The sequence below is a fragment of the Rissa tridactyla genome, chromosome 1 (genome assembly GCF_028500815.1).
Source record: "Rissa tridactyla isolate bRisTri1 chromosome 1, bRisTri1.patW.cur.20221130, whole genome shotgun sequence".
In the NCBI taxonomy this organism is placed as follows: domain Eukaryota; kingdom Metazoa; phylum Chordata; class Aves; order Charadriiformes; family Laridae; genus Rissa; species Rissa tridactyla.
Genome location: NC_071466.1, coordinates 27,340,474 through 27,353,166, shown reverse-complemented (window position 1 = coordinate 27,353,166; position 12,693 = coordinate 27,340,474). Strand labels below are relative to the sequence as shown.

The 12,693-nt window shown below is 36.6% G+C and overlaps 1 protein-coding gene across 4 annotated transcripts in view; it reads right to left on the bottom strand.

The window, feature by feature from the left end:
* PDS5B (PDS5 cohesin associated factor B) overlaps positions 1-12,693 on the bottom strand; it is a 122,131-nt gene that overhangs the window by 98,575 nt on the left and 10,863 nt on the right. For all 4 annotated transcript variants that reach the window (XM_054198837.1, XM_054198865.1, XM_054198856.1 and 1 more), the window contains exon 2: positions 1,024-1,149. In XM_054198837.1, coding sequence (XP_054054812.1) covers positions 1,024-1,131 — 108 coding nt within the window. In that variant the 5' untranslated portion in view covers positions 1,132-1,149. The remainder of the gene's footprint in view (positions 1-1,023; positions 1,150-12,693) is intronic.

Sequence of the window (12,693 nt, the reverse complement as noted above, 5' to 3'; positions counted from 1 at the left end):
ATAGGGGAAAAAAAAAAGTATCAGTAGAGAACTGTGTGCGTTTTTACAAGCTGAAAAAAATACCCAAGTGCTAAAAAATGATTTCTTTTGTTAGGAGTCACTCATGTATAAAGTTATAAATGTTGTCTTCTGTTCAACATCATAGAATGCATTATACCAACTAAAGTCTCTCAAGCGCAACTCCCAAAGCATGGACAGGTTACTGGGGGGAGGGGAGAAGGAATCATTGAGTTTGAGGGTTTTATTTGTTTTTGTTCATTTACCAGTAGTTCCAACTGACTTAAAACTGCTTCTTAAGAAAATAAACTCCAAATTAAGCTCTTCCAGCTGTTAGAATACTTAAGGTTCCTCTCCCACATCTGTTCCCTCCTGTTTCACTGGGCAAACCCAAGTTGCAGGCATTCCTTCTGCACAATACTAACAGGCCTGTCTTTTTGTGAGAATACATGGATAGATTAAAAAAAAAAATGTAGTAACATGATTATCCCCCAAATCTCTCCAACCTTCCTGAAGAGTTAGACCAAATAAAGTGGTCAAGAAATTCAGCAGACAGAAACATGTAGTATAATCAAAGACTTTCATTACAATATAGACTGAAATAATGAGAATAAAAGTGGGTTTTATAATCAACTCAAAGACCACAAATGCATAAAAAGAGTGTACTCTGACACATTCATACTATTTCCAAAATTATGACACTCTATGTTTTCCAGTATTTTCTTCCCTAAAAAGTACTGACTTACTCTAGAAGCTGAAAGAAAGTTTAAGTAGTATTTGAAATTAACATAGCTTGTTTCCATTTGTGATTTTTTTAAACTTATTTAAATGTTTTGGGACAAGTCACTTCAAGAAAATTGTAGAACCAAAGGCGTAACAGCCAACTAGTTCTTCCTCTGAGCATAGAAAAGGTAAAGCCCGAACGAAAAAAAAAAATAATCCTTTCAGATAGAAAATATAGTAATGGGATCACTGAATGCTGTATACAACACACTTCATTCGGCAAACAGTTACTTGCTTACTAACCTTTAGTCTTCTCACCATCTCTTCTTTAGATATTTTATCAGAGATTTCTTTGACTCCTGGAGGATATGTGATTTTTCCATCATTGGCTCTCGTCTTTGAATGAGCCATGATTTCACGATTTTAAAACTGTGGAAAGAAATTAAGAAGTCAACGTTGTTTAGCTAGTTTATGTTTACCTTACCTGTCCCACTTTTACAAACAAAACTCAACTGGAAATATACAGACAAAACCCATAAAAACAAAGAAAAAATGAACAAAAGATTTTGATTGTTTCAGTAACCTATATTGTGGCAGACAGCAACCGTTGATATTCAGGTAGTTTATCCTATGCTACAGTAACACTTTAAAGAAGTACACAACAGAAAAGCTAAACCCCCTCATTCCTAAGTGTATTTGGTCTTCACATGTGGAGATAGAACCAGGATTCTTCTCATCTTATTGTATGAATTGTTACTGCCACTCGGTAATAAGTCCTAGCCAGCTTAGATCTTAGACTCTATGAGAACAGACATCTGAAGTGAACTTTGTGTTCTCCAAATGATTAAATAGAGCACAATTTCCCCAAAAGTCTAAACAACAGTGCTGTTGAAGTGTTATATATCACTAATTTTAATTTGCCCATACTGCCAGACAAGCAGCAGATAGAGAATGAAACAGGGAAAAGAAGAGAGGAGACCAAATGGAAGTCATCCCTCTATGCCATAAAGCCAAGTTTTTAAGTAAAAGACTGCCAATAAGCAATGGTATCTTCTTCCAAAATTCAACTATGAAAACAACCCAGTTACTTGGTTTCTCAGTCCCTTTAAACTGATGCAAACGCGGACTGCCACCTAATCCACCCTAAACTATGAAAAATTCCACTGCTGTAGAGAAGGAATCTGAATCGAAAACTTTACATAAAAGCAATTAATACTAAAGGCAGTGAAAAACAAACCAACTAGACAGCACGTGTTGGGATACTTAGGATTTTAGAAAAAGAATGCACCAGGGCAGTTACAAGTCAAGAATGTAACAAAAAAAAAAAAAACACACCACAACAGAGGAAATAAAATTTCTTTGCCATTGCCTTGATATTTTTATTTACTTAAAAGTTTGAAACGCTTCCTCACAGTCACCACTTTCCTGAACTGTGAATTCCAAGTCCATCATTTTCTTCCTACTGACTTCCTATACAAGGAGGATCTATGTACACTTCAAACTTCTCAGACCTATATCATCATAAATAAAAATCAAAGAGAATCCACAAGAAGAGAGGGGCTAGAAGAATGTTCCCTAACAAGATGATGTAACCTGCCATAACTGAGACTTACTGGCCCAAGCCAAGGTCACCCTACACTGAAGGAGAACTGGAACAAGAAATAGACTCACCCACGCACCACCAGAAAATATCCCAACGTGTTTTGTATTCTTTAGTCCACATTTCACAGTAACAACCTAAGTTGCAGATTTCACCTCATCTTTGCTAATCTTTTACAAAACAAGAAGTTAATGATGACTACTCGAATAGTTTTTGTGAAGAATACATACAGCACAACACATCTTTACTTTAGGGGAAATGGTGAAAATACGAGTACAATGAACAGAGCAGATGTAATTAAAGAGGCATGATAAGCAATGCAGTTCAAAAGCGACACAAAAGCCAACTCAGTTTCTGTCATCTTCTCTGTACCTACACATACACAGCAGCTGAATCAAGTGCTAAGTACTTGCAGTTGTAATAAAAACAGATACTGAGAGAGCTGGGACAAAACAAGACTCACTGAAGTAACTTTTCCTAATACTCCCAGTAAAATATGATGCCACCTTCATCCCCGGTATATTTCTTAATGCACCATCATGACAGTAAGTCTAGGATTCCTCAAAAACACACAGAAGATGTAACAAAGTTCACTCTTCTTGCTATTTGATGTAGATCCTCCATTCTAGAGCTTTCAGATGGAATGATGTTACGTATCATAGCTAAATTACTTTTAACAGTTCACCACAGCAGAAGGGAAACTTGCTCCCCTGAATCTGAGAATATATAGAAGCATCAGATGCTTTGCTGGACCAACCAAATTCATCAACCCAGAAAAACACGCCTAATTATTTTTGAAACATGTGACATACAAGGCTACCTGAAGGGAAGAAACTAAGGGAACTGGGGAACAAAACTCCCCCTTCCAGTGGTGGATAGCTGTCAGATCAGATCAACTGCAGTGGAAAATTCATTAGAATATGGTGATACCGTCCCATCTGGAGCACACTATTAAATAATCCAAAGACTGAGACTCACGTATTATGGTAAAGTTGAACTGTCCAGCTGGTTTGTCCAACTATCATGCCACCAAGCTCTTAAGCTTGAGCGGCATCCAAGGTCTGAGTTTGAAAATGAGTATCAGTACTGTGTTTACACAGCAAGGTTTTGGTAGCAGGGGAGGCTGCAGGAATGGTCTCTGTGGGAAGACACCAGGGGCTGCCTCCGTGGCGGACAGAGGCTGTTCTAGCCAGCTCCAAAATGGACTCACCCCTGGCCAAAGCTGAGCCCATCAGTGACACTGGTCGCACCACTGTGATAACGTATTTATGAAATGGTAAAAAATGCTGCACAGCAGCTATGACAGAGAGAAGTGAGAAAAGCGTGAGCGAAACAACCTTGCAGACACCAAAGTCAGTGAAGGAGAAGAGGGAGGAGGTACTCCAGGCACTGGAGCAGATTCCCCTGCAGCCCATAGAGAAGATGACAGTGACACAGGTTGTCCTCCTGCAGCCCATGGAGGACCACATCAGAGCAGATACCCATACTGCAGCCTGTGGAGAGAAGCCCACACTGGAGCAACCTCCTGGCAGGACCTGTGACCCCATAGGGGACCCACACTGGAACAGTCTGTTCCTGAAGGACTGTACCTTGTGAGAAATGCTCATGCTGGAGCAGTTCTTGAAGAACTGCAGCCCATAGGCAGGGCCGGCACTGGAGACCTTTGTGAAGGACTGCATCCCTTGGTTAGTACCCGCGTTGCAGCAAGGGAGAAAGTGTGAGGAAGAAGCAGGAGAGATGAAGGGTTATGAACTGTCCACAACCCCTCTTCCTTATCTCTCCTGCGCTGCTTGATGGGGAAGGCAGAAGAGTCAGAAATTAAGGAGTGAAGCTGAGTCTGGAAAGAAGTGGGGGTTGGGGAGGTGCCTTTAGCTTTGTCTTTGTTCTCACCATCCTCGTCTATTTTTAATAGGCAATAAACTAAGTTAATCTTCCCCAGGTCAAGCCTGGTTTGCCCGTGATGGTTATTGGTAAGCGACCTCCCTGTATTTCTCTTGACCCATGAACTTTTTCATCTTATTTTTTTCCCCTGTTCTGTTAAGTAGAGGGAGTGAGAGAGCAGCGAGGTGGGCGCCTAGCAGCCAGCCAAGGTTACACAATAGGGTACATAATAACTTATGCCTCTCAGAAGTATAGAAATCACTAAATAGGAATTAATTTTCTATAGAATTAATACATCTAATCTTATACGACCAAAAATAAATTTTAAAAAGGTTCAGTGAAATAGCCTATTACTTCAGCCATAAAGGACAAAGAATAATCAATCTTTTAAACTTCCTATGTAAGAAAAAAATTTGCAGATCAATCCTGAAAGTTTTTTTAGCATTAATGGTAAGCTTTACTGGGGGAAAAAAAAGTCATTTAAAAGAAATAGTAAAAAACAAAACCTATCATTCGACAAGAGAAAATTCAGTGCTAAACTACCCCCTTGTACAACAGTTATCACTTCAACCATTACCTAAAAAAACTGAATTAGCTTGTAACACCCCACTGTTAAAAGTTGCTGGTCTTCTGGACTACCAGTATAACTGTGCTATCCTGTCAAAATAATCTGTGTTGAACCTTTAGTAAGATCCAGGACTTTTTTTTTTTTGGGGGGGGGGGGTGGGGGGGAGTGGGGTGGTGGTGGTGGTGTTAACCTGATTCTAGCCAAATGAAAGCCTCTGATTTCACATAACAGTTACACCAGCTATTTCAGTTAACTTCTGTCAAGGAAAAGTGACAGCTAAGAACAGCAGCCTCAAGGCCAGCTGTTACCTAGAACATGTTTAAGCATGAAAATCCATAAGCCAGCGAGATGATATCCAATGACTGAATTTCAAAAAAGCTTTTCAAATTTGTTTTTAAAGATGCACTGTCTTCTTTTGGAATATACTGGAAGATGACAAGCATTTTGAAAAAGGGCAATTCTTTCAAAGTTTCTTTGAGATTCAACAAGAGACTCAGCTGACAGATAATTTTTTAATTTTTAACAACTGAAACTTTAGAAGTTCTCCACAATGTTTTCAGAAATCCAGTATTATTCCATATACATAATTAGAAGGCAAAGAAAAAGGAAAAAGCTCACATGGATACCTTTAAGGCAAGAAAACACTCCAGACACTGGGATGCTTTTGTACCAGCTAGAACGTAAGCTTATTAACTAATCAGTAAGATGGGCACTGTTTCTGCACATATGAGACCCAAAAAAAAAGGAGATAAATATAACAAAAAGCTTCAAATACATAACAAATCAACGCTAATCCTAATACATGGGAATAAAAAAAAAAAAAAATCATGATTCAATCAGGCTTTGGTTATGTTACGTCGTACTATAAGCCAAGTCAAGTCTTCAAAAACTACAAAGAAAATAAAAATATCTTGAACTAACATCGCATTTCAAATATGTATTACACTCCTTGTACAGAAGGAGATGATACAGTAGGACTTCAGTGAAGTCCTGCTTCACTGCTTCTTTCAACACAGAAGCACCATAAGCACCGTTGCAACTACAACTTCAAAGACTTGAAATCAGGAACCAAGAGCAATTCTGCAGAAGTACACTGAAAATCAGTATATATAAAAAAAGCTTGAAAAATTAAAAACTAAGTTATACATTGGGGATGAGGAGTGTATGGAAGAAACTAGTACAAGAAACAAAGAAAGAAACAAAGAAAGAAGAAAAAATATACACTCTTTGTACAATGATAACAGGAAAATTAAAACATGGAAAAAGCAACAGAAGTGCAAGCTGCATTTATTGGACATTAAAATAGGATGGATTAAAGTCATCCACCTCCTGTGGCAAAAGTTAAATTGAAAGATTATATTTAATGTAAAAGTACGATTATCAGCCAGACCATAGATGGGGAACAATTCATTACTCTAAACAGAGTTAATTAGTAACAGGTACCATTGCCAAAATTTGTCCAAACTTAAATAAATAAAACACAAATTAGTAGTTCTGTACATAATTGGAAGAACCCAATAGCTACTCGGTTCCAGCTAAGTCTACTGGCCATGATATTAAATACTAAAAGATTCAATACTCAGATTGTTTCTATATAGTACATAATTCTTTATGAACAGTTTAACTACACATACTCTACTTCCTCAATAGGATAAAAAAATAGATTACACACATGCAAATAAAAAATGGATTGATATCCTGCATATTAAGTACCTACGCAATGTACTTAATAGGTCAATAAATATCATTACAGCCAATGATCTAAAAGGAGAACTTAAACTACACTCCATTTAATTGTATTTTGTTTGGATGACAGTTCACATTGCCTACGGTGATTTAATTAACTGTGCTAGTTGCCAAACAAACTATGCCTTAACATACATGAAGTCATGTGTCAACAGTACTTTTTCAGAGATCCATACTTAAAATACTTTAAATCTTAATCCTTCAGATATTTTTACAGAAGTCTTTTCCAAGAGATAAAGGAAGCTTTAGCAAATCAGTTCCTATATTTCTTGCAAGTCTGTCTCCTGCGTTACTATTGCCTCCTCTTTCAAATCCAGAATCCAAACATGAGGGCATGGAAGATCACCAGAAACAGTGATCAACCGTACAAACTTCACCATTCTTTTTTTCAGAACTTTCACTGAACTATACATAATTATTTATGTAGTTACATCTTGAGATTAGTATTTTAAAATTACACCTACAAAATTTAAGAAAGCTTACATAAATTTGACCTATACAAATACCTATAAATCTATGTTTGCAAGACACTTTAAAATGAGCCCTGGGAATAACACTTTCTTCACATTCACAATGCTATTAGAAGCCTAAGTGAATTTAATAAATTGCTGGCATGGGAGAAAGTTGTGATGTGTAGAGATATAACTATGTGTTTACACAGTTCATATCACTCCAACAAGAAGAAAGTGTAGCCAAGAAAAAGGATTTGCAACTCTTCATCAATCTGTTCTCTACAATCAAGCCGTATAATCAGTGGCCTCTCATTGTCACGGGCCATTCCATTAAGGATACAAAGAGAGTTTAGAAGACCCAAGAACATTTTCCCCAGATTGTCTCAGGGAATATTGTGAGGAAGTCAAATCTTTTTTATCTTGTGAACTACAATACAGGGTTCACTCCAGAGCTCTCTTCCTCTGTCAACATGCTGTTTTATCATTTCTTTTTATTATTTATACCCAGGTTTTTTTATTTTTGTACCCTTAGTAGGTAACATCCTTGTATGAATAAATATAAACCATTAGAAATACTTTGAGAGCACTAACTTTGCTTCAACAATATAGCATGTAAGAAGAAATTGGTCAAGCCGTAATTTCCACAAAAGATACAACAAGACATTCTGAAGAGATTACTCAGCAATTTACAGAAGTGGAACAGGCAGGCATCTTTCTGCTTCAGCAGGATTATTAATAAAACACAAATAATTTAATGACTTAAGCCACCTACAGAAAGTTTTTACATCCTGGTAAATTCCGGCTATGTATAGCTGATTGACAATTGATCAAGGTGAGAAGTGACTTAGGTGTTAAAGACTTTCATTATTTAAGTGCCACTAAATTAAATCTATTTCCATAATAAATCTACTGCTAAGGAGTTATAACTGGGCTATAAAAAGCCACTCCAAGCTGAAGCTTGGCAGTTAATTTTCTGCTGTTGAGTAAAACAGAAAACTTTACTGTTGGACCAAGTGTGCTCACGTAAATCCAAGTCATTTTTCATACTGATTCAGATATAGTGTCTAGAGGAATACTTTCTATTCTCTTTAAGAAGCGTTACATTATGTTATACTGTTTACTTAACCATCATTAAATCAAGGTACTAGTACTACTCATAGTATGAAGGAAACGTTACCTTCCTATTTCTGTAAGGCAGCACTATATGCAGTAAGGACTGATACATGAAGAATTTACAGAAACCACTAATTAAAGGTCATCTGGAAGGAAGAACCACATTGTGAGGCGAAAGTAACACTCAGCCTGGCAAATTACATGAAAAGCGCTGGGTTTCACTACAGAAGCCTCATTAATGGCAATCCTTTAAGTCAATACGTAAGTAATAAAGCCTGTTTAAATTAGGAAACTATTTTTCAAGCTTCCATTAGAAAATATGGCAAAGAGCATAGAGTTTCTTTATTAACATATTAAGTAAACACTTTGTGGAAAAGATGTAGAAGTAGTAACTGTGCAAGAAGAGATATTTTGATAACGTACAGAGAATTTGGAGGATTTAGGAAGAGAACTAACATGTAAGAATAAAGAACAAACCATGATAAAATAAAGACAAGCCATGATACTAAAATCACACAGGCACACTAAAAAGTCTGCAAGCTACTCACACAGAATATAGTACTCGCTCTTGCAATCAGTTAGGAAACGATCCCAGGCAATTCCCCATTTCTGATGATGAGTTTGTTTGGGTTTGGTTTGGTTTTTTTTGTGTGTTTGTTGTGGGTTTTTTTTCCCAAACTTCATTAGAGAAAGCCTCCCAAAGATTAAGCAAGTAGACAATATTCAGTACCACTTTGTCTCAGCATACAGCTCTCTCCAGTGGTGTTGCAGACACTTGCAGCTTCCACAAGACTCAAGTGACCCAACAGCATTTTTTCAGACGTGACAGAAAGCAAAAATGACAAGAATAAAATTGCCTTTTTTTTTTTTTGCCATTTATGAAACAGCATTTTCACCAAAATAAACCCAGTTTGAAAAAAAGGATGAGAAACTACATAACAGAATTCACCACTAAACCAATCAACAACCTAAGGAAAAACAAAATTGCTCTGTTATTGTGGGACCTCAGCTTTCATACTTCTACCCAAGACTAAGTAAATGGAATGTAGGAATTATAATTGTAATTTCTTATTTCTGTCCATGGCTGTAGGAAGAGAAATGATAAGGAGATAAAAATTGGAAGACTATAGCAAAAGATTCTGACAGAGAAAGAAAAAGGAAAAGACATAACTGACCAAAGAAATAAAGATTTAAGATGTAGAAAAGTGTAATTATTTGGTTCATAATGTAGAAAAGAGCGTAGGCTGACAAAATATGATGTTAGTAAAATAGACATCTGCAATATATTTGTCAGACAAGAAAAATACTAGGGAAAACATTCCACCTTATTGCTTGTCAGGTGGTCATTTACACAAGCATACCATAAAAAAGGCAAGTACACAACAAGCAGACTATGAGCAGTCCTCAGAGTGTTTAACATTGAATGCAAAGTACGTGACATAACAAAAATGGTAATATTACAAAAAAGTGCCGTAAGTCATTCAAACTGGCTTGAACTTAAATTTGGTTAGACAGGAGCCTGACAGTTTTCACCTAATACACTTACTAAACATTTCTAGTCCTGTAGTAATTTATTTTGCTCTACAAAAATACAATTCCTTAAAGAACTGGAAAAAGAATGCACAGAAGGAGCTGCAAATAGGGAGGATGTCATTATACTCACAAAATCAGAAATGTAAGGGTTGGATGTAGAGGATTTTGCAAAAAGATAACACGCTTCCAGTGAGGAGGAAAAGCAGGGAGAAAGGCAGATGCAGAGAACAGAGGTAAGTTTCATTAAGTCTGAGAAAAAGCTATTAAGTTTTTGACAATGACCTTTTCACCTTAACCTTCAAAGGATGAAGTCTCACATACTAAAGGTCACTATCAAACACTATGAAGTTTAGCTACATTAGAAAGGCTGCTAACACTTCTTGTTTTCTTGATAGTCTCCATGTAAAAAAAAAAAATTTCAGTCACTTCATTTTTTAAAAACTTGAAATACTTACATATGCTATGTAAAGGATCTTCAGTTGAGTGTTAATGGCTCAATCACGTCCAAGAATAAATCCAAGATGAAGTAACTAAACTCAATGTATCACAAATCTGACAGAGCCGTCTAAAAAGATGACAGTTTCCCTGTCCTCTAGAATACAAATACCAATTTAGGAAAAGAGTACTCTTGGGGGCAAAGAATATGCTCTTATGCTAAAGAAAACTTGCCCAAAGCTTCTGAAAAGCCACGATATACATATTCTCTTGAGACTCTCCATTTTAACAACAAAGCCTACAAAAATTGTCTTTATTGATTAAGTCCATGCCTTCACAGGCTATATTTCGAGATGATTTGTATAGTTTAAGAAAAAATGCAGTCAAAAAAATACCTGGAGTCTACAATAAGGGCATGGTCTAAGGAAAGCTAAAATTAAAGTGCATATATTGACCTAACTCAAGAAATAAGACCTCTCACAATCTTCTTGTTTATGATTGCAATAAGACAAAAAAAAAAAAAAAATGCAGTTTTTCATACAGGAGACTCAAACTAATCAGTACTAAACTGAAACACAAGTGTTTTGTTTGAAGGTATGCTTTGAAATACTGATGAGATCTGAGAATAAAGCATGGTAATTTAATTATTACAAGTGACACTCAAGGAGAATTCCGTAAGATTGTAAAGCTCACAAAACTGCATTTAGTCTACCATTGGTGAACGAAGACTCATTAACCTCTCCTTGACATATTCACCTGGCTTCTGTAGGGGATGCCTTTGAGATACCCTGCCTTTCTGGTACTGGTGAGAAATCTGACATACTGATGCTCAAAAGACATTTGTCAAGCGACACACACAGAGTCCTGTTTATTTCTCCAGAAGAATGGAGAGCATAAATCAGTGAGCTATCAGTATCAGTTGAGACCACAGGCGTAAGTGTTCTGGACATCTTTCGGCATTTCACAGATAGTGAACCAATAGCACATGGATCAGCTGCAGGATAATTCTGCTTCCATTCCACCACATGAAACCATCACACACACCAACATTAGCTATATGGGTGGTTTTCAGAAAGATGAGAAATGTTCACAACATCCTATCTGTACATTTGAGCTATGCAATACTAAAGAGAATCAGTGAAATTTGGCCACATGAGCCTCCTCATTAACTATTACTGCATCTGGGAATGCTGCTCTCAGTGGGAAACTTGAAATAAAATAAAAAGATCTTCCATCAAGAAAGCCACATGCACGCACTTGCTTGACCAGAACTACCCTCACATTTAGTCAGGATATAGGTTATTCTCCAGCCTATAAACACACAACAAAACTTAAGTTTCACAAACATCATATAAGTATACAATCCCACAGGATATGATTTTGCCAACATTCAGAGACAAATAATGTTTATATCAAATTGACACAAGCAGTGAATAAATAAAGTCTCTGTTTTGAAAGGCACAAATTGAAAGCAGAAGTGATTTGGAGATGTATACAATTCCAACACAGTGGTCACAGTCAATGTCCATGCCAAAGGAACAAAACCGAGTTTTAAGCTGTTTGTCCCCTTGATTGGGGTGCAAGTAAAGTTTTCATACTACTAAGTGAATTCAAACAACCACTTAGTAAAAGTTGTAAGTAGTAATCAGAGCCCTTGGGAGAGGAGAGCTGCACCACAAAGACTGGGAAATACAGAAATAAGAAAGAATTGGAGCCAAACTGAGATGGCCATTGTAAACAAACTGGAAAGAAAAAAAAAAAACACAAAAAAAAACCCACTTCAATAGCTAAAACCAAGGGGGAAAAAAAAAGTGCTCCTGCATAGTAATGATTGGGTATCAAGAAGATACTGAAATACCCTTAAAAGTCTGCTGAACACCCATTTTCAAAGAAATACCAGGTAAAACTTCATTCTCCTGTGGCAATTGGCAACAGGTATATTCCATCAAAAGTTACTGTGTCTACACTGAAGACCTTCATACTTTCAAATGAAAGCAACTGCACAGACATAATCTGAGAATTCGTGAACCAGTGTGGTATCTTTAAAAAGCTTTTTAAAGATATTTAAAAATTAAGGTATAGTACACTTCAATCTTAAAAATTTAAGTTAACTTTAAAAATGAAGGTGTAGTACAAGAAAATAAAGGCAGCACTGTCACTAACAATGCAGAGCAAAAAAGTAATACTGCTACTGCAGCTGCACCAGTTTGATACCAATAATATTTGAAGAGTTTAGAGAAAATCTGCATGCTAAAGTAAGACTTTTAAACACAAGGATAAATGTAACTTCTAAGGTTATATTACTATGGGACAATTCATGTTTGATCAGACTGTGATAAAACAATTTGCACTTTCCTTACACCAAAAATCATTTATGTAAACATTAAATTGGAAATCATAGATGGATGGAGGCAGAGATGGATCAGATTGTCTCTCAGTGAAACACTGCAAGAAAAGACCAGAGAAACAGAAATGTTTGAAAGTATAAAGACTGCATCTGAAACCCTAAACAATATATGCTACAAGTCTGAAAGACAATCAAATGTAAGGGGGAAAAACAAGAGGCTGAAGGGGGGTCCTATGCCTAGGTCCAGGCACAGAAAATCACCACAAGACTATACACTAGTGCTACACAACATTAATTC